Here is a 23,122-nt window from a genome sequence, read left to right as displayed (position 1 = left end):
GCAGCTGACCCTGCTCCCCGCTGCTTCCACAGGTCCTGGATCCAGAGCTGGAGCTGGCAGATCTTGCCTTCCCTCCACCTACGACGTCCACTTCCTCCCTGAAGATGCAGGTGGGGGTCGCTGCCCCTCTGGGGGCCCAGGCCCACCCGGTGCTGAGCGCTCCTCCAGGGGGTCGCCAGGGCTGCGTGGGGTGGGTGTGAGCCTCGGAGGGTCCTGCACAGCAGTGACCGTCGGCACTGAGTCTTAGAGGAGGCACTGTGGCTTGTGTTGAGGAAGGTTGGATGGTCAGGAGGGCGAGGTGCCTGGAAGGCTTAGGGCCTGGCACTCACCTGCCCTCACGTGTGCCCCAGGATAAGGAGCTGCGCGCCGTCTTTCTGCGGCTCTTTGCTCAGCTCCTGCAAGGCTACCGCTGGTGTCTGCACATGGTCCGCATCCACCCGGAGCCTGTCATCCGCTTCCATAAGGTGGGCGCCAGGCGGGGGCAGGGCTGGGCAGAAGGTGAGTGCCTGAGGGGCTGACCTCTTTGTTCACCGCAGGCAGCCTTCCTGGGCCAGCGTGGGCTGGTGGAGGATGATTTCCTGATGAAGGTGTTGGAGGGCATGGCCTTTGCAGGCTTTGTGTCGGAGCGTGGGGTCCCCTACCGCCCTACGGACCTATTTGATGAGGTGCGCCCCGACCCCACCTGGGAGGAGCCGCCATCACCCCCCACTCCGCCCCAGCCAGCCCGCCTGACCCTGCTTCCTCCCCCAGCTGGTGGCCCACGAGGTAGCACGGATGCGGGCGGATGACAGCCACCCCCAGCGTGTCCTGCGTCATGTCAAGGAACTGGCAGAGCAGCTCTACAAGAACGTAAGGCAGGCGGCACGAGGGGGCGGGCTGGCCTGGTGAGGTCACTGTACTGCCCTGGCTCGGGCTGCTTGCCCATCCTGCCTGTGTCCCCCCCCCCCCAGGAGAACCCGTACCCTGCCGTGGCTATGCACAAGGTGCAGAGACCAGGGGAGGCCAGTCACCTGCGGCGGGCACCCCGGCCCTTCCCCCGGCTAGACGAGGGCATGGTGCAGTGGATCGTGGATCAGGCCACAGCCAAGATGCAGGGCGCACCCCCAGCCGTGAAGGCCGAGAAGAGGACCACCGTGCCCTCAGGACCCCCCATGAGTGCGTAGCCGGGAGGGGGAGCCTGAGTGTGGCCGAGGGTGGACGTGAGGTCAGAGGTGAGCACGTTCTCTGCTCCCCAGCCGCCATACTGGAGCGGAGCGGTGGGCTCCATGGCAACAGCGCGCGCCGGCTGGAGGTAGTCCGGAACTGCATCTCCTATGTGTTCGAGGGGAAGATGCTTGAGGCCAAGAAGGTGAGAGTAACCCGGGCACAGGGAGCGCTGGGGGCTCTGGGTGGGGGCGGCCTGGGCCAGGGCAGCGGCTCTCAGAGGAGCCCTGGCCCTCGTTCTCCTGCAGGCGGCTGGAGGGAGCTGGGCTGGCAAGAAGGGCAGGTGGACGCCAGGTCCACCTCAGAACAGCTGGGTGCAGCCTGCTGGGGAGGCTCAGCGGGAGGGATTTTCTTCAACTTTTAGTCGTCAGAATGCTCTAAAAGTTCCTACTGTTAAGTCTCTTCTTTATCTCTCACGAAAACTAGTGTAGACTCACACGTCTTTTTTTTTTTTTACTTGCAGAAAGTGGAGCTCATTTAGCATTCTGCCTTCTGTGATGTCCACTGACACTTTGGGTCTCTCAGGACAGCCAGTTTGAGTCTGTCTTGTGTTTCACAGCTGCGTGGTTCTCTGTGAAGCACCTAATTCTTAAACCAGCCCTTTATCGGGTTCCTGGTTGTTTCACAGTGTGCGGTAGTATCAACAGGACGAGTGCAGCCCTTTCTGTGGCCCACCCGGCGCTGAGCCGGGTGCTGGCTCTGCGTTAGGCTTGTGCGTTCTAGGCGCTGGGGCCCTGGCTGGCCGTGGGGCCTCGCTCAGAGCACTGGCAGTGTCGTGAGGTTCGTGGGGGGGGGCTGGCTCCACTAGAGCGTTGGTCTGTCTTGGGCAGTGAAGCCCCAAGTCTGGGCACACCTGACCGGATGGCTTCCGGTCTCCTCTGTGCTGAGAGCCCGGGCTCTGGCCCCCACGTCTGGGCCAGGCCTTCCCTGTGCATCAGGGCACGGTTGGGTCCACATAGGCTCGTGCCCTCATCCCCTTGTTTCCCCGTCCGCAGCTGCTTCCAGCTGTGCTGAGGGCCCTGAAGGGGCGTGCGGCCCGCCGCTGCCTTGCCCAGGAGCTGCACCTGCACGTGCAGCAGAACCGGGCGGTCCTTGACCACCAGCAGTTCGACTTCGTGGTCCGCATGATGAACTGCTGTCTGCAGGTGAGGCCGGGCCTCACACCCTGCTGGCGCTGTGGCCACAGGGTGGGGCCGGGCAGGGTTTCCCCGGCCTACCCATAAGGGTGCATCTTCTGGTGGTGCCGACAACTGGGGAGACACCGGTCTGCTGGTGAGGGTGGCGTTGGGAGAATCCTTGTGGGAGGCTGGTGCAGGGGCCTCCTGCCCTCAACCTCCGAGCAGCCCTGGGGAGCTGGTGCAGACGGTTCAGGGACTGACGGGAGGTGCTGCTCTGTCGGCGGTGCTAGTGGGGGTGAGAATGGCACGGGGCCGGGATCCGACGCCCCCGGCCCTACCGCAGGACTGCACCTCCCTGGATGAGCACGGCATCGCAGCTGCTCTGCTGCCCCTGGTCACTGCCTTCTGCCGGGTGAGTGCTGGGGTAGACAGAGTCTCCCCAACCTCCTCCCGGCTGCACCTGCTGACTCCCTCTTGGCTTCTGCAGAAGCTGAGCCCAGGGGTGACGCAGTTTGCGTACAGCTGCGTGCAGGAGCACGTAGTGTGGAGCACGCCGCAGTTCTGGGAGGCCATGTTCTACGGGGATGTGCAGACCCACATCCGGGCCCTCTACCTGGAGCCTGCTGAGGACCGAGACCCCTCCCAGGTGCGTGGGGACCCCCTGGGCCCGCGGGATGGGGCTGGCCTGGCTCTGGCTCACACGCGGCCCCTGTGGCAGGCCGGGGAGGCACCCACACAGGAGGACGAGCGCTCTGCCCTGGACGTGGCCTCTGAGCAGAGGCGCCTGTGGCCCACCCTGAGCCGCGAGAAGCAGCAGGAGCTGGTGCAGAAGGAGGAGAGCACTGTGTTCAGCCAGGCCATCCACTACGCCAACCGCATGAGCTACCTGCTCCTGCCCCTGGACAGCAGCAAGAGCCGGCTGCTCCGGGAGCGCGCGGGGCTGGGCGACCTGGAGAGTGCCAGCAACAGCCTGGTCACCAACAGGTGGGCTGTGGCCTGGGGGCAGGACCTGAGCAGTACAGGCCTTGGGTTGGGTGGCCTGTGCCCACTGTGCCCCTCCCCGGCCCAGCATGGCAGGCAGTGTGGCAGAGAGCTATGACACAGAGAGCGGCTTCGAGGACGCAGAGACCTGTGACGTGCCCGGGGCCGTGGTCCGCTTCATCAACCGCTTCGTGGACAAGGTCTGCACAGAGAGTGGGGTCACCAGCGACCACCTCAAGGGGCTGCATGTCATGGTGCCAGGTATGGGGTCTGGGCCTGGAAACACTCCCCTTGGATGGGTGGGTGCAGGCCAGGGCATGAGAACTGCTGTCCCCCAGACATCGTCCAGATGCACATCGAGACCCTGGAGGCCGTGCAGAGAGAGAGCAAGAGGCTGCCCCCCATCCAGAAGGTGAGTAGGTGCCGGGGGGTGGCGGGCACCAGGACTGGGCTATGTTCTGAGGCACTGCTCCTGTCCCCAAACAGCCCAAACTGCTTCGGCCACGCCTGCTGCCCGGTGAGGAGTGTGTGCTGGACGGCCTGCGTGTCTACCTTCTGCCGGATGGGCGTGAGGAGGGTGCCGGGGGTAGCAGGGGCGGCCCCGCACTGCTCCCGGCTGAGGGTGCTGTCTTCCTCACCACGTACCGGGTCATCTTCACGGGGATGCCCACCGACCCCCTGGGTGAGCCTTTGGACCCCTCTGCCCCCGCTCCCCCTGCCCCTCCCCCCGCACCCCCCCCCCGGGTCTTCGGGCTAGTGGGACTTCTTCTGCCTCTCCCTCTCCCCTTCTCAGGGATTTAGGGTCTCTGTGGGAGATAGGCTGTTGTCTTTCCTCCCCACCCTCCCGGTCTACCCCATAGCTCTGGGACCCTGAGACTCTGTGACCCTTGACCCCTCCCATCCCCCTGACTCTGCACCCGGCTTGTTATAAGTGGGGGAACAGGTGGTGGTCCGCTCCTTCCCGGTGGCTGCACTGACCAAGGAGGAGCGCATCAATATCCAGACCCCCAGTGACCAGTACCTGCCAGACGGGCTGCAGCTGCGCTCCTGCACCTTCCAGGTCAGCTGGGGTGTGGGCTGTGTTGGGTGGGGTCTGTGGGCCCCTGAGTCGCGGCCCTCTCCAGGATGCAGCATCTGAGCCCTAGTCTTGTTCTCATGAGCGGGTGTTGAGCCAGCACTGAGCCCTTTGTGATTCCTGAGTTTACGGGGAAGTCGCTGTGCCTTAGCTTGGTGTCCTCTGCCTGCGCCGTGTGCCAGTCTTTAGGGCTCTCCCGTTTCCCTTGCAAGGCCCGAACCCTAGAGGCCGTGTCTGGAGTGTGCTGCATGAGCCCAGCCCAGCTGAAACCTACACAGATTAGATGAAACACAAAGACTGGGTTCCTGGGTCTCCGGCTACGTGCAGTCTGGGGAGCAGGCCCTCTGCTAACCCTCTGTCCCTGGGGCGCTCCTTGAGGACGTGTCCATCACCGGATGGAGAGGCGAGACTGGCCCTTCATGGTCCCACGGTAGACCTAGCCACCTTTCTCAGGGCCGTCTGGTCCCAGGGCCCTCACCCGTCCATCCTGTTAGAAACAGCCGAGTTGCAGTGGTGCAGCACGGGGCGTCCCGTAGGCCTGTCCGCCTTTGTGGCCGGGGCTCAGGCCCACGGGCCTCCCAGCCTCTGAGGGCCTCATGTCTGACACAGCTGCTGAAGATGGTCTTTGACGAGGAGGTGGGGTCTGACAGCGCTGAGCTCTTCCGCAAGCAGCTGCACAAGCTGCGGTATCCGCCAGATATCAGGGGCACCTTTGCACTCACCCTGGGTTCTGCCCACACACCCGGCCGGCCGCCCCGTGCCACCAAGGACAAGGGTCCTTCCTTCAGGTAGGGAGCTGGGCCCCAAGGCCAGAACACCTTCCCTTCGCAGAACTACTGTGTGTGTGTCCCCTTGTCCATCTCCTCCCCTCTGCTGACCCTGCAACTGGACTCCTCACGCCCCCCCAGGACCCTGTCCCGGAACTTGATGAAGAACGCTAAGAGGACCATCGGGCGGCAGTACGTCACTCGGAAGAAGTACAACCCCCCCAGCTGGGAGCACCGGGGCCGGCCATCCCCTGAGGACCAGGAGGATGAGATCTCAGGTGGGGGTGTGGGGGGCCATGGGCGGTCTGGGTGAAGACCCTCATGTGGAGGGGTAAGGGACCCGGGCAGCCTGTGGGTAATGACCCCCGTGTGCCTGGCCTGCCCCAGTGTCAGAGGAGCTGGAGCCCAGCACGCTGACCCCTTCCTTGGCCCTGAAGCCCTCGGACCGCATGACCATGAGTAGCCTGGTGGAGCGGGCGTGCTGCCGGGACTACCAGCGCCTGGGGCTGGGCACCCTGAGCAGCAGCCTGAGCCGCGCGAAATCCGAGCCCTTCCGGATCTCCCCGGTCAACCGCATGTATGCCATCTGCCGCAGGTGAGCAGTGAGTGCGGCAGGTTTGGGGGCCTCCAGGAGGCCGAAGGCCCAGGGGCGCCTGGCTGTGGGTCCAGAGTGCCTTTGGCCTGCTTTTCCCCTCATGTCCGCCTCCTCGCAGCTACCCGGGGCTGCTAATCGTCCCCCAGAGCGTCCAGGACAACGCCCTGCAGCGCGTTTCCCGCTGCTACCGCCAGAACCGCTTCCCGGTGGTCTGTTGGCGCAGCGGGCGCTCCAAGGCCGTGCTGCTGCGCTCAGGGGGTCTGCACGGCAAGGGGGTCGTCGGCCTCTTCAAGGCCCAGAACGCGCCTTCTCCGGGTAGGCTCCCTGCTCACGCTACAGCCCGCCCCGCCCCCGGCGCCCCGCCCCCGGCCCTCCGCCCCTGGCGCCCCGCCCCCAGCTCCACTTCCTCCCGCAGGCCAGTCCCAGGCCGACTCCAGCAGCCTGGAGCAGGAGAAGTACCTGCAGGCCGTGGTCAGCTCCATGCCGCGCTATGCTGATGCGTCCGGTCGCAACACCCTCAGCGGCTTCTCCTCGGCCCATATGGGCAGTCACGGTGAGGGTGCTCGGGGCCGGAGGACCTGGGGGTTTGTGATGGCATTTATGGAGAGCAGGCCAACAAGGGGGCAGAGTGTTTGGGGTGCGGGAGCAGGTGAGTGTCCTGAGGCCCAGTTCTGACCACTCCTCGGGGGGTTTACAATGGAGGCAGCAGGCCCCGGAATTCGGGGCGTGTGCCCAGGGTCCATCCTGGGCCCTACCCCTTGCCGTTGGGGTACTGGTGCAGGGCGACCCTTAGAAGAGCATGCAGTCCACAAGCGGTGGTCTGGTCCCCTGGGGTGACAGGCGGGGACCCTGCTGTGGCAGGGTGAGCCACGTGGATGCCTGGTGCTGGGAGAGGGTTTTAGACAGAAGACACCCAGGAGGGCCCCAGGGCGTGCAGGCAGGGGAGGGTTTATGTCAGGATGGGCAGCCTCACCCCAGGGTCTTGCTCCAAGGCAATCGCTTCTGCACCCCGCTTACCCTCCACCTGACCCCATCCTGCCCCCGCATCTCCCCCATCTCCCGCCCGTGACAGCCTCTCCCCTACCTGCCTCTGTCTCCCCCCATCTCCCCTCCTGGACCCTCCCTCACTGATCTTCTGGTCCCTTCTGGTTCATCCTCTTGGCCCTCCTGAAAGCTGCTGGGCCTCCTCGAAGCTGCCATCTAGCCCATGTTGGTCCTCATGTTGGCGATCAGCGAGCTGCCTCTCAGTCCGTGCTTGGAGGTCTCATCACCCCGCTGGAGGCATGAGGGCTGGGAGGCTGCCCGCACTGGGCCTGACCATTGCCCAGATGCTGGCCTGAGCCAACCCCTGCCTGTACCTCAGCAGATGTGGTGACAGTGTCTACCAGGGATCTGTACACACCTGAAGCCGTCCTGGCGGTTGTGTGTGCAGAGTCGGCAGATGTCACACGAGGGTCACTTCTCTCTCTGAGACCCTTCCCCCACCCTGGCTTGTGCAGACATCACACCAGGGGTCACTTGTCGCTCAGGCCTTCCTGATTCCCTCCCTCCCCTCACACTTGTCTGCGTTTTTCTCTGCTGCTGCTCTAGGTTCCAGATGCACTGGCTCCCAGATGCATTGCTCTAGCTCTCAGGTGGGCTTGGGGGCTAGCAGACCACCTGTGGGGCTGAGCCTTCCAGAAGCCCGGGCATTGTCCTTGATTCTTCCCTCTCTGCCCACCCTGAGTCCTGTGAGCTCACCACCCGAGTCTGCAGCCATCCCCATGGCCAGCTGCCCCCACGCTGGCCCAGGCTGCTCCTGCCCATGGCACAGGGCCTCCTGGTGCAGCCGCCACTTGTTCCTGTAGCTGGAGGGCCTTTACCCCTCCCAAGTGAGGCCTGGGGAGCACCCCAACCGCAGGCACCTCCGCTGCTGCTGGCGCACACCAGCCCCCCAGTCCCCGTGCCGCCTGTAGTTCAGTGCTCCGTCTGTAGCTGTTGTTACCACTTGCTGGGCACTGGGGCCAAGGGGGCTGGGAACAGGGTGGCCAGGCTGTCCTCACGGTAGTTAATGGGGATGCTGCCCTAGGAAGCACTAGACTCGGTGCCACCTTCTGAAGCGGCACAGGCCGTACTCCTCTTGGTCCTCTACTGGGAATACCGCTCTCTAGTTTGAGTGGCTTTTAGTTTTCCAAACATCAGAGTCCATCATTAAGTATGTTTCACGGTTACACTGTCTTCCTGCCTTCTGCCCCCTCAGAGGTTCTGAGTGGCCCCTGCAGGCAGCACCCTCCCCACAGGATCTTTCGTCTCCTAGTGCCTGTGTCTTCCCTGGTGTTGCTTGGGCATCTCTGACTGTCCCCACAGCCCACTGGTGCTGCTTCTTGGTGTCCCCCGAGTTCTGGGCACGGGCCTTCCCCATCATTGCCTGGGGGCATACAGGGTCTCGGCTCACCTCAGCCGTACACCGGTTCCGGTCCAGACTGTGTCACGAGGACACACTGTTCTTACTGTGGGTGACCATGCTTCGGCCTGCAGCATAGTGGGCTGGCGCAGTGCTGGCCTCTGGTGCCCTGTGCCCTCTCTTTAGAGGCGAGTGGGCCTGGCTCAGAGCCACGTGCAGGCTTTGGCATCCAGAGGCCTCCCCCTGCGGGCTTCTATGCCTCCCGGCTGGGCCGTCCCAGTCCGTTAAGCCTCGGGCCTGGTCCTCACAGGTGGCTCTGTGCTGGGGCTTGGTCCTGCCTGTGTCCTGGACTGAACCACCCTCCGAGGTTCCAGGCTGGGAGCTCCCAGGCTGGGCCTCCTCTTCTCCGGGCTGCGCCTCATGGGCACCTCCTGCTGCTGCTGTGTGCTGGGCAGAGGCCGCTTGGTGGCTGTTTTCATGAGCAGCTTAGGCAGTGTCCACGGGGCTGCGGGTGCAGAGGCGGCGGCCCAGGGGCCTGCCTGCCCCCTGACCCTTCCTACCCACCACCGGGGCCTCTGCTCCCTAGTTTGCCCTGGGGGCCCAGAGGACCTTGGCGCTGATCCGCACTGTCTCTGGGGCCCCCGGGGGGTTCGGTGGTGACCCAGCCCTGTACCCAGTCTCTTTGGGCCACAGCTCCCCCCTTGCTGGGCGCACCCCCGGGCCTGGGGCCAAGCCTGAGCCTTCTCTCTGCTGTGCCCCCAGTGCCCAGCCCCAGAGCCAGGGTCACCACGCTGTCCAACCCCATGGCGGCCTTGGCCTCCAGACGGACTGCGCCCCGAGGTACCGTACTGACCGCGCAGGCTGGCTCCCTACTCCTGGCACTGATGGCCCCGTGTGACTGCTCATGGGCACTAACGTCCCCCCACACCTGGCACTAACGGCCCCGTGTGACCAGCATAACCCAGCCCTCCCCACAGCCCCGGGCACTAACAGCCTGACGCCCCGAGTCCCGCCCTTGCCCTCCCTGGGAGCTCTGCCCCAGGTAAGTGGTGCCCTGGCCCTGCTTTGGTGCTCACCTGGTTTCTCTGTGCAGGTAAATGGGGCAGTGTCCGGGCCGGTGGGCGCAGCGGTGGGCTCAGCACTGACGTAGGCACCCGGCTAGCAGGCATGGGTCCCCCCCAGGCCAACGGGGCCCCTCCCGACCCAGGCTTTCTCCGACCCCAGCGTGCAGCCCTCTACATCATTGGAGACAAAGCCCAGCTCAAGGTGACTGGGACAGGGTCCTGGGGCCAGGTGGGGGCACGGGGCCTGGGCGCGTCTCACCACGGCCGGCTTCCTCCAGGGTGTACGGCCAGATCCCCTGCAGCAGTGGGAGCTGGTGCCCATCGAGGTGTTCGAGACACGGCAGGTGAAAGGCAGCTTCAAGAAGCTGCTGAAGGCGTGTGTCCCTGGCTATCCTGCCACTGAGCCCGGTTCAGCCTCCTTCCTGTGCTCGCTGGAAGACTCAGAGTGGCTGATCCAGGTCTCTCCACTGCCCCTGCCCCACCGTGATGGAGGGCTATCCGGGGGGAGGGGATGCGATGGGCAGGGGCTGTCTGGTGCCCGCCTGGGTGCTGGGGCCCCCCACTTACCTACAGCTGTGGGTGGGCGGGGTCTCGGCTTGCTCTTTTGATAGCGTTGGGCTTCGGGCGGGGATGATGGCCACTTCCCAGTGGTGGTACATGGACAGGGGAGGGAGGCCAGGGCCCAGCTGTGTCGTAGCCCTCTGCTCTCTGTCAGGGTGTGGCTGCGCACGTCAAGGAGAGGGGGGTGCCTCTTCAGGCCCAGAAGACACTGATGGGTGGGTGGGCGGCCGGGTGGAAGCACGCCAGAGCATTTCGGGTCCATCCAGGCTGTGCTGCCTCGCGGGGTGTCCCCTGGCGTGGGCCTGCGCAGCCACCGCTCCTGTGGGTGTGTGGGTCCTGGGGGCCCGGCTGGGTGCTGGAGTCTTAGGCCACGGGCTCTAGGAGGTGCTGAGGGGCTGCGGGTCACTGCAGATCCACAAGCTGCTGCAGGTGTCGGTGCTGGTGGTGGAGCTCCTGGACTCGGGCTCCTCTGTCCTGGTGAGCCTGGAGGACGGCTGGGACATCACTACTCAGGTGCGCAGTGGCCGGGGCCGGGGGGGCTTGGGCCCGGTCCCCACGCCCTGCTGACCCACGGCGCTGCTGGCAGGTGGTGTCCCTGGTGCAGCTGCTCTCGGACCCCTTCTACCGCACGCTGGAGGGCTTCCGTCTGCTGGTGGAGAAGGAGTGGCTGTCCTTTGGCCATCGCTTCAGCCACCGCGGGGCCCACACCCTGGCCGGGCAAAGTAGTGGCTTCACGCCAGTGTTTCTGCAGTTCCTGGACTGCGTGCACCAGGTGAGCGGGCTGCTGTGGTGGGGGGCTGTGCATGCTGACCGCTGGCCGCTGACTCCCGACGCCCCACAGGTCCACCTGCAATTCCCCATGGAGTTCGAGTTCAGCCCATTCTACCTCAAGTTCCTCGGCTACCATCACGCGTCCCATCGCTTCCGGACCTTCCTGCTGGACTCGGACTACGAACGCATCGAGCTGGGTACAGCGGGGGCGGGGGCGGGGGCGGTGAAGGTGGGCACAGGGGCGCGGTCAGCAGCCGGGGTGGGGCCGGGCTCAGCGCTGCCCCCCGCAGGGCTGCTGTATGAGGAGAAGGGGGAGCGCCGGGGCCAGCCAGCCTGCCGCTCGGTGTGGGAGTATGTGGAGCGGCTGAGCAAGAGGACGCCGGTGTTCTACAACTACCTGTACGCGCCCGAGGACACGGAGGTGAGCGGGGCCTGGTCAGGGCGGGCGGGCCCCTCCGCGCCCCGGTGCTCACGCCAGGCCCGCCCCCAGGTCCTCCGGCCGTACAGCAACGTGTCCAACCTGAAGGTGTGGGACTTCTACACCGAGGAGACGCTGGCCGAGGGCCCCCCCTATGACTGGGAGCTGGCGCAGGGGCCCCCCGAACCCCCAGAGGAGGAGCGGCCCGATGGGAGTGCCCCCCAGAGCAGGCGCCGGGTGGTGTGGCCCTGCTACGACAGCTGCCCCCGAGCCCAGCCCGACGCCATCTCCCAGCTGCTGGAGGTGCGTGTGTCCCCTGAGAAGGGGAGAGGGGGGTCCTAGCGCACGTCAGTCTGGTGGCCCTGTCCCGGACCCCCACCCCCCGATGGGGATGGTGCTCTGCTGGGTTCCCTCCTGCCTGGTGGTGCCCCCTTCAGAGAGAGATGGGCCTGGAAGCTTGGGGTTGACGTTCCGGCTTCTCTCACTCTCCCTCTGCCAGACTTAGTGGGCGTGTCTGCTTAGCCTCAGCAATCAGAATTCAATAGGACACGGGCCCCCGGAAGAGAGAAGAGAGCCCCTTGGGGTTGGGGTTTGGGGGGGAGGCTGGGATGGCATAGAGGGTGGCTGTCCAGTGGCCGGAGCTCTCCCCCGGGGCCTCAGGTCTGGACCACAGGAAGGTTTGCATGCCCCTCCCCACCCCTCGGCCGGGTGCCTTTGGAGGGGTATCTAAGTATCCTGAGCTTCTGCTTCCTTGCGGGGAAAGTGGGGAGGCAGATTCCTGCCTCTCAGGGTGGTGGTGAGGTGTAAACAAGCAGGTGAAAAGGTTTTGACAACCCAGCAGTGGCCCGGGCTGAAGGCACTGGCCACACAGGGTATGGGGGAGCCTGGGTCATGGTTTTGTGGGTGAAGGGGATCCACAAGCACAGAGAGCAGAGGACCGTCCTCTCCGGTACTACTTGGAGTCGGTGTCCCTAGGCCAGCGTCTGTGTGGCGTGGTATTGTCTGTAGTGCTCTCACTTCTGACTGGTCTGTGTCTTTACAGTTACGGTGAGTTTCTGGTTGGTACTCAGCATGTGGTTAGGTCCTCTTCTTACCCATTTCTGTCTTTCATTGGACTTTTTTTTTTTTTTTTTTGCTGCTTTCTTCCTTTTGTTATTTTTCCTGACAGTTGAGTATTACTTTTCCATTTTATCTACTTTGTGTGGCTTTTGAGCTGTATCTTTGTGTTATTTTTAGTGGTTGTCAGTGACTGCAGTACCAGCCCATCTGGGATTGAATTGCACACCCCCACGGGAGCTGCCCACTCCTGTCCTGCCTTTGTCATCACCCCTTTTACTTTTACCTGTGACATCAGCACAGAGCATGGATTATGGTTGTTTTAAAAAATTAGGAAACAAGGAAAAAGCCTTCTATTTGCTGTGCCCAGTATTTTTCATTCTCAGTGTAGATCTGGTATTGTATCATTTTCTTTTAGCTTGAAGAACTTTTAATGTTTCTCGTAATCCAAATCTGCTAGTGACAAATTCTCTCAGCTTTTTTTTTTTACCTGAAAATGTCTTCATTTTCTTTTTTTTTTATTTTCACCATTTCTGTTCTTATTGTATAGTTAATTTACAATGTTGTATTAGTTTCAGGTGTATAGCAAAGTGACTCAGATATATATATATATCCTTTTATAGAGTCTTTTCCATTATAGATTATTACAAGATGTTAACTGTGGTTCCCTGTGCTATTCAGTAGATCCTTGCTGATTATCTGTTTTATATACAGTAGTGTGTCTATGTTCATCCTGAACTCCTAATTTATCCCTCCCGCCATCCCCTTTGGTAACCATAAGTTTTTATTTATTTATTTATTTATTTGCTGCGTCGGGTCTTAGTTGTGGCCCGCCGGCTTCTCTCTAGTTGTGGTGCACGGGCTCCAGAGCACATGGGATCCAGAGCATGTGGGTTCTTTAGTTGTGGCCCATGGGCTTAGTTGCCTGACCAGGGGTCGAACCTGCACTCCCTGCATTGGAAGGCGGATTCTTAACCACTGGACCACGAGGGAAGCCCCCATAAGTTTGTTTTCTATGTCTGTGAGTCTATTTCTGTATTGTAAATAAGTTCATTTATATCATATTTTTAGATTCCACATACGTGATATCATATGATATTTGTCTTTTTCTGTCTGACTTACTTAGTATGATAATCTCTAGGTCCATCCACGTTGCTGCACATGGCATTATTTCATTCTTTTTATGGCTGAGTAGTATTCCATTGTATAAATATTCCACATCTTCTTTATCCATTCATCTGTTGCTTCTGTGTCTTGGCTTTTGTGAATATTGCTGCCTTGAACATTGTGGGGGGGTGCATGTATCTTTTTGAATTAGAGATTTTGCGTTTTCTGGATATATGCCCAGGAGTGGAATTGCTGGGTCATATGGTAGTTCTATTTTTAGTTTTCTGAGGAACCTCCATACTGTTTTCCATAGTGGCTGCACCAATTTACCTTCCCACCAGCAGTGTAGGAGGGTTCCCTTTTCTCCACTCCCTCTCAGCATTTATTATTTGTAGACATTTTTTTTATATACGTTTATTTATTTATTTATTATTTTTGGCAGCATTGGGTCTTTGTTGCTGTGCATGGGCTTTCTCTAGTTGGAGCGAGCGGGGGCTACTCTTTGTTAGTGTGCACGGGCTTCTCATTGCGGTGGCTTCTCGTTGCGGAGCACGGGCTCTACGCGCATGGGCTTCAGTAGTTGTGGTGCGCGGGCTTCAGTAGTTGTGGCTCACGGGCTCTAGAGCGCAGGCTCAGTAGTTGTGGTGCACGGGCTTAGTTGCTCCGTGGCATGTGGGATCTTCCCGGGCCAGGGATCGAACCCTTGTCCTCTGTGTTGGCAGGCGGATTCTTACACTGCCACCAGGGAAGTCCCTCCCCTGTAGACTTTTTAATGATGGACTTTCTCACTGGTGTGAGGTATATTGAGCATCTTTTCATGTGCCTGTTGGCCATCTGTATGTTTTCTTTGGAGAAATGTCTATTTAGGTCTTCTCATTTTTTGATTGGGTTGTTTGTTTCTTTGATATTAAGCTGTGTGAGCTTGTGAGCTGTGTATATTTTGGAAATTAATCTCTTGTCCATAGCATTGTTTGCAAATATTTTCTCCCAGTCCATAGGCTGTCTTTTCATTTTGTTTATGGTTTCCTCTGCTGTGCAAAAGTTTTTAAGTTTAATTAGGTCCCATTTGTTTACTTTTGTTATTATTTGTTACTCTAGGAGATGGATCCAAAAAAATATTGCTGTGCTTTATGTCAAAGAGTGTTCTGCCTACGTTTCCCTCTGGGAGTTTTATAGTATCTGGTCTTACATTTAGATCTTTAATCCTTTTGTTTTTTTTGGTGGTGCCATGCAGCTTGTGGGATCTTAGTTCCCTTATCAGGGATCAGACCTGTGCCCCCTGCAGTGGAAGTGTGGAGTCCTAAGCACTGGACTGCCAGGGGATTCCCTTTAATCCATTTTGAGTTTATTTTTGTATATGGTGTTAGAGAATGTTCTGATTTCATTCTTTAGCATGTAGCACCACTTACTGAAGAAGCTGTTTTTTTCTCCATTGTATATTCTTGCCTCCTTTGTTGTAGTTTAATTGACCATAGGTTCGTGGGTTTATTTCTGGGCTCTCTATCCTGTTCTATTGATCTGTGTCTGTTTTTGTGCCAGTACCACACTGTTTTGATTACTGTAGCTTTGTAGTATATTCTGAAATCAGGGCACATGATTCCTCCAGCTCTGTTCTTTCTCAAGATTGTTTTGGCTATTTGGGGTCTTTTGTGTTTCCATATAAATTTAAAATTTTTTTGTTCTAGTTCTGTGAAAAAGGCCATTTGTAATTTAATAGGAATTGCATTGAATCTGTTGATTGTCTTGGGTAGTGTGGTCATTTAAACAGTATTGATTCTTCCAATCCAAGAACACAGTATATCTTTCCATCTGTTTGTGTCATCTTTAGTTTTGTTCATCAGCATCTTATAGTTTTTGGAGTACAGGTCTTTTGCTGCCTTAGGTTTATTCCTAGGTATTTGATTCTTTCTGATGCAATGGTAAATGGGATTGTTTCTTTAATTTCTCTTTCTATGCCTTTATTTTTTAAAGGAATATCTATCTATCTATCTATCTATTTATTTATTTATTTATTTATTTATTGCCACGTTGGGTCTTCATTGCTGCGCTCGGGCTTTCTTTAGTTGCGGTGAGCGGGGGCTACTCTTTGATGCCGTGCATGGGCTTCTCATTGCGGTGGCTTCTCTTGCTGTGGAGCGCGGGCTCTAGGTGCACGGGTTTCAGTAGTTGTGGCTCGTGGGCTCTAGGAGCATAGGCTCAGTAGTTGTGGCACACAAGCTTAGTTGCTCCGCATCTATGCCTTTATTTTTTAAAGGGTGTTTTCTTTGGATATAGAACGTTAGGTTGACAGATTTTTGTACTTGGCAGTTTACTTTTTTTTTTTTTTTTGTGGTACGCGGGCCTTTCACTGTTGTGGCCTCTCCCTTTAAGCTTCTTAGATGTATGGGATGATAGTTTTAATCAAACTTAGTACATTTTAGGCCATTCTTTCTATTTTTTTTGTCTGTGCCCCGCGGCATGCGGGATCGTAGTTCCCCGACCAGGGATTGAACCCGCGCCCCCTGTGTTGGAAACGCAGAGTCCCAACCACTGGACCGCCAAGGAAGTCCCTAGGCCATTATGTCTTTAAAAAGGTTTTTCTGCATGATCTTGTCCCTCATTTCCTCTGGGACTTTTTTGCCTGATAGGCCACTGAGGCTGTATTTGGTTTTTTCCTCCAATCTTTCCTGTCTGCAGTTCATTTTTATGATTCCTATTACATTGTTTTCAACTCTACTGCTCTTTTCTTTTTTTTTTTTTTTTTTTTTTGCGGTATGCGGGCCTCTCACTGTTGTGGCCTCTCCCGTTGCGGAGCACAGGCTCCGGATGCGCAGGCCCAGCGGCCATGGCTCACGGGCCCAGCCGCTCTGCGGCATATGGGATCCTCCCAGACCGGGGCACGAACCCGTATCCCCTGCATCGGCAGGCGGACTCTCAACCACTGCGCCACCAGGGAGGCCCTCTACTGCTCTTTTCTTTCTTGTTTAATGTGCTCTTAAACCTGTTTAATGAATTTTCCACTTTAGATATTGTATTTTTCATCTCTATAGTGTTTCCATATTTTTTTATAGTTTTTCTTTTCTGTAGAGATTCCCCATCTGCTCAACCATTATGTCCATCTTTAAATCTTAAATGTATTTATAACTGTTTTGAACTTCTTGTATGCTAGTTGAGTGTCTAGTTCATTTCTGGATCTGTTTCTTTTAACTTTTCCCCTGAGGATGCTTATTTTTCTGCCGTTCTGCTTGTCTAATAATTTTTTTAAATTTATTAAATTTATTTATTTTGGGTTGTGTTGGGTCTTTGTTGCTGCGCACAGGCTTTCTCTAGTTGCGGCGAGCAGGGGCTACTCGTCGTCGCAGTGCGCGGGCTTCTCATTGCGGTGCCTTCTCTTGTTGCGGAGCACGGGCTCTAGGCGTGCGGGCTCTGTAGTTGTGCCTCGCGGGCTCTGGAGCGCAGGCTCAGTAGTTGCGGTGCACAGGCTTAGTTGTTCCACGGCATGTGGGATCTTCCCGGACCAGGGCTCGAACCTGTGTCCCCTGCACTGGCAGGCGGGTTCTTAACCACTGTGCCAGCAGGGAAGCCCCTTGAGTATATTTTTGATATCTCTTCAACTGTTGTCTCCAAATACTGATTCTGCCCAATCCCTCCCCCTTGCCTTCTCCTCCTCTTCCTCCGGACGACAGTTACACAGTCGTTAGATCTTTTTCCCTGTCTCCTTTCCTACGTCTTCCATCCTCTTGTCCTTTCGTGTTCTAGTCTGGATACTTTCTTCTGCGTAATCTCTCACTGATTCTCCTCCAGGAGCTGCAGCGGCTGGAGACAGAGCTGGGCCGACCCCCTGAGCGTTGGAAGGACGCCTGGGATCGGGTGAAAGCTGCTCAGCGCCTTGAAGGCCGGCAAGACGAACGTGTGAGCAGGGGTGGGTGTGGGGGGCTGGGGTGGGCTTGCTGCCAGGAGGTGGTGGAGGCCACCCCCCTGACACGGGCCCATCCTCCTGCCCCCAGGGCACCCCCAGCTCCCTGTTGGTGTCCAGTGTGCCCCACCACCGCCGCTCGCTGGGTGTGTACCTGCAGGAGGGACCCGTGGGCTCCACCCTGAGCCTCAGCCTGGACAGCGACCAGAGCAGCGGCTCAACTGCGTCCGGCTCCCGCCAGGCAGCCCGCCGCAGCACCAGCACCCTGTACAGCCAGTTCCAGACAGCTGAGAGTGAGAACAGGTGTGGGAAGCAGCTCTCCTTGCACCACGGACACCTCTGAGCTGAGGGGGGGGGGGCTCAACTGGGGTCCCAGGCAATTCTCAGATGGTTGGGGGGCAGGTGCCTTTGGGGAGCTTCTAGTTACTTCTTAGGTGGACTGATTTGCCAGGGAGGCCATGATGGTGGCCTAAGCTGTGACCGTTGCTGGGGAGAAGCAGGTGGGCTTGGAAGGGGTTTGGGATATAGAACTGGCGACCACAGCCAGGCCACGGTGGCTGCGGAGGAGGAGAGGGACAGGGACCATGGGATACCTGTGAGAGTGGGCCAAGTGCCCAGTGAGGTTGAGGCAGCTTCCAGCAGAGGCTGGGGCCCGGCAGGCTGCATCCTACCCTCCGGGCCTGGAGGGGCCACATTGCCGCAGTCGCCTCCCCAGACCTGCCTGCTCCGTGTCAGGGGCCCCTGCTCTGCACGTAGGGCTGTTTCCCTGAGACCCTGAGGCTCTGGTGTGGGACCCTCCCGAGTGTGCTGTGATGGGCATGAGGGGGTCCTTTCTGGGGACAACCCCAGGCTTCTTCGTGTTCCCTTGCCCAGTGCTCCGGGCTTGGGTCGGTTTGGGGACAGGGGCCTCGGTCTTGCTGCTGGGGCTGGCGGGGGCAGGGAGGCGGGACCGTTGCCGGGCCCTGATGGCTGTTCTTGCTGGTTCTTCTGCAAACGCAGGTCCTACGAGGGCACCCTGTACAAGAAGGGGGCCTTCATGAAGCCCTGGAAGGCCCGCTGGTTTGTGCTGGACAAGACTAAGCACCAGGTGAGTGGTCAGTGGGCTGGCTGGGGTAGGGAGTTGAGGGAGCCCTGCCCTGACCTCCTGCTCCTGCTCAGCTGCGCTACTATGACCACCGAGTGGACACGGAGTGCAAGGGCTTCATCGACCTGGCGGAGGTGGAGGCTGTGGCGCCTGGCACTCCCACTCTGGGTGCCCCCAAGACCGTGGACGAGAAGGCCTTCTTTGACGTGAGCTGCGGCTGGGGTGCGGGGGGTGGGGCGGCCCACGTGGGGCCATGGAGTCAGTGTCCCGCGTCCCCAGGTGAAGACGACGCGTCGTGTTTACAACTTCTGTGCCCAGGACGTGCCGTCAGCCCAGCAGTGGGTGGACCAGATCCAGAGCTGCCTGTCGGACGCCTGAGCCCGGCCCTGCTTGGCAGCTCTGCGTCCAGTCGTTACAGACCACTAGGGGTGGGCAGGGCCCCCCGGCCATGTTTACAGCCCCCGCCCTTGACAGTATTGAGGCCCCACCCCCAGATGTGTGTACAGCCCCCCCACCCCCACCCCGCCCAGCCAGCTCTAACTTATTTTGGAGCCCTGGCTGAGCACCCGCCGGGAGCAGCCACGGTACAGCCCTCGCGGTGGGCCTGTAAATATCTCCCCTCCCGCCCTGTCAGCGTGCTGGCCCCGGCCGGCCAGCCGCAGACAACCTGTTCCTAGAACCAGAGTCTATAAAGAGCGCTAATGACACACCGCACGCCTGCGTCTCCTCCGTGTCCTGGGGCCGGGGTGGGCGGCGGGGGCCAGCATCACCAGGCTTTTGCTTGGTGCCCGGCCACCCATCCCTCCAGGCCTCAGAGGCGATCCTGGGGCTGGCGCAGAAGGGACCCCCAGAGGTGTGTGTGTTGTGAAGAAGGGGGTACAGGGGAGGTGGCCCCCAGGAAGCTGTCCGGAGTCCAGACTTGCTGGCCCCTCCCTGGTCAGATGAGAGTCAGTCGATGGGATGGATGGAAGAGTGGGACGGGGCCTGAGGAGGGGGTGACACCAAAGAGGGTGGGCTCTCTGGAGAGCAAGGGTGCTTGAGGACTTGACTTGGGGGGCTTATGTATGGGGAGGTGGGGCACAGGGACCCGACGGCCTCCGTTATGGGCACTTTGCTCCAAATGCCTGTCTCTGCCTCTCCCCTGGGGTCCTGACCATCCTCACCCCGCCCCAGTCTTGGCTGTAATGCGGGTCACTCTCCCATTCAGACCTGAGTCCCATGCAGGCTAGGGCCTTACTCGCAACGGGTGCCAACTAGGGGCAGGGCAGGGCCGGGTGGGCAGCAGGTGGGGTATGGGGGGCAGAATGTGGCACCGCGGAGGCTGGGAGAACATCCCAGGGTGGTCAGGGTGATGGCCACAGCTCCTGGTCAGGGGGGCTGGTGGTGCGGGGGCCTGGCCGGCAGCGGCACCTGTCAGTGGGAGCTAAGGTGGGGCTCACTCAGGTCCTCCCTGGGCCCACGGACAGCCGTCGGGCTGATGTTCCTGTTGCCCAGGAACCTGTGGGTCTGGGGTCCCTGCCCGAGACTCAACCTCCAGGCAGAGCTTGTTTCACAGAGAAAAAAGAGCTCAGTCTTTACTCAGGAGCTGACTCAAAGACGGGCCCGGGAGCAGCAGACGACCCCGGCCGCCAGCCAGGTTGGGGCTCCAGGGCCCGCAGCGTAACAATACGCGGGTCTGTCGGTGAGAATAACAACTTTTATTGGCAGTCGTGGGGTCCGGGCGCCCTGTCAGATCATCAGAACAGTAACATGGGATACCCCGCCCTCCCCGGCAGGTGCAGGGTAGCCCCCCAGGCACGGGCACTGCTGGGCCCTCCGCACCCCGTCCTGCACGCCCGCGGCCAGCTCCTGCCAGGCACCCCCCGACTGTGGACAGCCTGCCAGGCTGCAGGGGGCTTTTTTTTTTTTTTTAAGGCAGTCAAGTTTGCAGCCTGGCTCAAGGCCAGCTCCCAGGGCCACCGGGCAGCTAAAACCCCGTCTGGCCAGCCCAGTTCCAGACCCACATTTGTCCCCAGAGCCTCGGAGACCCTCTCCTGCGCTAGATTAAAAAGTGCAAACACGTGGGAGGCGTTTGTTAAAAAATGGATAAAAACAGGCTCAGAGCCTGTGGCACAGGCAGAGCCCCTGTCTGAGGCCTTATTGCTGTGTGTGGGGCTGGACCCTCAAGGCCCACCCGGAGTCAGGCAGGAGAAATGCAGGCTGGGCCGTCTGACTGGTTCCAATTGCCAGCTTTACCAATGCAGCATTTATTTTAAAATTAAATTAAGTTAAATTAGAAAAGACAAACTGCGTCACCAGGTAGTTTTCTTGGTTGGGGCGCCAAGGCTGGGCAGCGGCAGGATCACACGAGGCCATTTAAGGCGGCTCCTGCGGGCGGCGGCCCGTCAGTCTGCCTGCGGGGGTGGGTAGGAGTCGCTCAGGGCAAGGGTCCCCACCCAGCCCCTCCCCTGGCCCGACCTGCTCACCTGTCCTTTGTCACCGTCCCCAGGGTGGCCGCCGTGGAGACAGCTGGGGCTGCAGGGATGACGGCCGCGGCCAGCACAGGAGAGACTGCCGGGGTGGCCGGGGCGGGGCCGGCGTTGCTCGGTACTGTGGTGGCCACCACGGCAGCCTCAGGGAGGACAGCCCCGACTGGGGCAGAGGTCACTTCCACAGGCGCAAGGGAGGCCAGGTCTGGAGGCGTGTTGGTGGCGCGCTCAGCCCTGCGTGGCAGACAGGCTCCGGTTACTGGACCACCCCCGCTGGGGCTCCACCCTGCAGGGTGGCCCAGGCCCCTCTGCCACCCCAAGTTCCAAACATGCCAGAGACCACCTGTCAGTCCACCAAAGCGTTGAGCCTCCTTCCCAGCAGCACTCATCCCGGGCATCCCGTCCCCCTCGGCCCCCTCCCGACGGCCCTCGCCACACCCCAACCCCAGTCTGGAACATGCCCCTTAGGTGCTCCCAGCAACCCTCACCACTCTGTGGACCACACAGGCCCAGGGCCCTTCCCTGGAACACCTTTCAGGCCACGTCTGTCCACAACACTCCCGCCCACACCTAGGAAGGCTGAGAGCAGGAGGCAGGCGGCCTTGGGACACCCAGCCCTGGCACTCAGCTCTGGTCTGGGGGCCCAGAGAGCAAGCCCACGGTCCCCCCACCAGCCCACACCTGCCCAGCGCCTACTTCTGCTGTGTGACGTCTCCTCCAGCCTGGCACTGACCCTCGCGAACCAGTGAGGGCAGAGCCTGGAGACAAGCCCCGCGTGTCCCCCCACAATGGCCCAAGGCTCGCGAAGACTGCCCCAAGAACCAGACGGCTTGCTTTCAGAACACCAACTGCTTCTTGGAGCCGGGTGGGTTTTTGGGGGAACGGGGAGTTAGTAAGAGGAAAAGGTTTTAAGAATTTCGATGACTCTAAGCTTCAAGAAGGAATCGAACCGTTTGGGAGCCGCGTGTGCACCTTTACCTCAGCGCTGAGGTTTTCCTTGGGCCCAGGGGTCAAGCTCGCCCCCCACCCTGCAGCGGCCGCGTGCACCGCCCCTCCCCCGACACACACTGCGCAGCTTGACCCTGTCCCTCCAGGCTGTGCCCACTGGCCCGAGCCCCAGCGCAGGGCGCCAATGGGGACGGGCGTGCCCTGGGGTCCTGGGAGCTAGACTGGACCCCCAGCGTCAGCAGGGACGCTCCAGGGTCACTGGTGGGGACCTCACGGGAGCAGCACTGTCAGTCTCTGCTCCTCGTCCCCTCGTGGGGGTCTGGCCTGGCCCCCGGCCCCCCACAGCCCCTTCAGGCCTTGACCCCAGCACCACCTACTCCCTCACGTCCCACCAGCCCTCCTGCACCGTTCCGTCTTCACCACACGCGGTTCCTCACGCTGCCCACCCGCCCAGCCAGGAGGCGTGTGTCCACCAGCCGACCCCAGAGGCCTGGACCTTCCCCCTGTGCGCAGGGGTGGGGTGCACGGGCCAAGCCTGCAGGGAGGACGACCCAGGTCAGGGCCCCAAGCAAAGTCCCGAGACACCCCCGTCCTACCGGTCCAGCGTGATGGACATGTGTGTCCGAAGTGCCCGGCTGAGGTGGGCGCAGGTCTGGAACTAGGCACCCACCCCAGGAGAGCGGCAGCTCCAGAGCCCACCCGGAGCCCCAAAAGCCTGGCCATTCTCTCCGACGCGGCCTGAGGCGGGCTGGCCCCATGCTGTCTCAACGGCCACCCCAGCTTCCACCTGGGCGAAGCGGTGTCCCTCCTGTCCAAAGCTGGCCTCCAAGGAGTCACGGGGCCATCAGGACAGGAGGGTCGGCCTGCCGCCAGGCCAGCGGAATGCTGGGGACAGCCAGACCTCCATGTGCACCCGGGGGCCTCCCACCTAGCCTGTCCTCCTCACCTGGGGACTAACACAGGCGGTGGGGGGCCCTCCCGACCGGGACCCATCCTAACAGCCTCCGAGGCAACAGCCACCTTCTGCTTGTCCTCACGGCTGCTGGAGGCCACCAGGGGCGCCTTCCTGGCAACACATGCGTTCCAGGCACCCAGAGTGGCCGGGCCAGCTGCAACACAGGGAGCCAGCGACACCAGGTGAGAACAGAGGGACCAGTACAGCGCACGCGAGAACTTCAGCCTGCAACTGGCGACAGGCCTGTGCCCCACACCCACTGCTGCGTGCGTGTGACGTGCACACGTGCGTCTGTGAATTCACAGGAACTTGAGGAGGAACGGTTCTCCCTGCAGGAGGGGGCCACCACTCAGCCTTGTGGCTTCCAAGTCCCTCCCCGTGTGGCCGATACCCTGGGCAGCGGCTTCCAAGCCCATCTGACAGGGAGCTCAGGGCCAGGTCCTAGGATAAGCACTGGGGTGGCGCGGCGCACACGTGTGATCCACACCTAGAAGGCGGCCGGGCCTGGGGAGACAGGCTCTGCCTGGGGTCCTGGCAACACAGACGGGTTTGGGCTGGTCGGACTTGTGCGCTGAGGCCAGCCCGAGGGCCTCGCTGGCCGTCCTGTGCCTGGAGTCGGGGCCCTGACCCCTCCACACACCCACTCCAGTCCCCACACGTGGCGCAAACCCCA

At 60.3% G+C, this 23,122-nt stretch overlaps 2 protein-coding genes across 11 annotated transcripts in view; one reads left to right on the top strand and one right to left on the bottom strand.

Annotated features, from left to right (window-relative positions):
- Positions 1–18,788, top strand: part of SBF1 (SET binding factor 1) — a 28,346-nt gene extending 9,558 nt beyond the window's left edge. The window contains exons 10-41 of one of the 3 annotated variants that reach the window (XM_082636981.1): positions 33–110; positions 351–464; positions 537–665; positions 751–849; positions 951–1,155; positions 1,236–1,348; positions 2,199–2,348; positions 2,665–2,733; positions 2,809–2,967; positions 3,040–3,305; positions 3,391–3,563; positions 3,641–3,714; positions 3,789–3,984; positions 4,235–4,362; positions 4,987–5,165; positions 5,286–5,422; positions 5,532–5,739; positions 5,858–6,054; positions 6,155–6,292; positions 8,885–8,962; positions 9,216–9,388; positions 9,465–9,644; positions 10,159–10,260; positions 10,334–10,519; positions 10,589–10,715; positions 10,809–10,939; positions 11,009–11,239; positions 16,883–16,990; positions 17,086–17,297; positions 17,994–18,081; positions 18,153–18,284; positions 18,358–18,788. In XM_082636981.1, coding sequence (XP_082493107.1) covers positions 33–110; positions 351–464; positions 537–665; positions 751–849; positions 951–1,155; positions 1,236–1,348; positions 2,199–2,348; positions 2,665–2,733; positions 2,809–2,967; positions 3,040–3,305; positions 3,391–3,563; positions 3,641–3,714; positions 3,789–3,984; positions 4,235–4,362; positions 4,987–5,165; positions 5,286–5,422; positions 5,532–5,739; positions 5,858–6,054; positions 6,155–6,292; positions 8,885–8,962; positions 9,216–9,388; positions 9,465–9,644; positions 10,159–10,260; positions 10,334–10,519; positions 10,589–10,715; positions 10,809–10,939; positions 11,009–11,239; positions 16,883–16,990; positions 17,086–17,297; positions 17,994–18,081; positions 18,153–18,284; positions 18,358–18,456 — 4,659 coding nt within the window. In that variant the 3' untranslated portion in view covers positions 18,457–18,788. Of the gene's footprint in view, positions 1–32; positions 111–350; positions 465–536; positions 666–750; positions 850–950; positions 1,156–1,235; positions 1,349–2,198; positions 2,349–2,664; positions 2,734–2,808; positions 3,306–3,390; positions 3,564–3,640; positions 3,715–3,788; positions 3,985–4,234; positions 4,363–4,986; positions 5,166–5,285; positions 5,423–5,531; positions 5,740–5,857; positions 6,055–6,154; positions 6,293–8,884; positions 8,963–9,215; positions 9,389–9,464; positions 9,645–10,158; positions 10,261–10,333; positions 10,520–10,588; positions 10,716–10,808; positions 10,940–11,008; positions 11,240–16,882; positions 16,991–17,085; positions 17,298–17,993; positions 18,082–18,152; positions 18,285–18,357 lie in introns of all 3 variants that reach the window. The other 2 variants (XM_082636982.1, XM_082636980.1) reach the window with 2 other exon arrangements.
- Positions 18,789–20,294: 1,506 nt separating this feature from the next.
- PPP6R2 (protein phosphatase 6 regulatory subunit 2) overlaps positions 20,295–23,122 on the bottom strand; it is an 85,210-nt gene continuing 82,382 nt past the window's right edge. For all 8 annotated transcript variants that reach the window (XM_082636988.1, XM_082636983.1, XM_082636986.1 and 5 more), the window contains 3 exons: positions 22,441–22,603; positions 20,544–20,780; positions 20,295–20,471 (listed from right to left, as the gene is read on the bottom strand). In XM_082636988.1, the coding sequence (XP_082493114.1) occupies positions 20,420–20,471; positions 20,544–20,780; positions 22,441–22,603 (452 nt within the window). In that variant the 3' untranslated portion in view covers positions 20,295–20,419. The remainder of the gene's footprint in view (positions 20,472–20,543; positions 20,781–22,440; positions 22,604–23,122) is intronic.

The sequence above is a fragment of the Mesoplodon mirus genome, assembly GCF_964341445.2.
Source record: "Mesoplodon mirus genome assembly, chromosome: 11".
Lineage (NCBI taxonomy): Eukaryota > Metazoa > Chordata > Mammalia > Artiodactyla > Ziphiidae > Mesoplodon > Mesoplodon mirus.
Note: the sequence above shows the minus strand (reverse complement) of the source record. Positions and strands in the feature narration are given on the sequence as shown.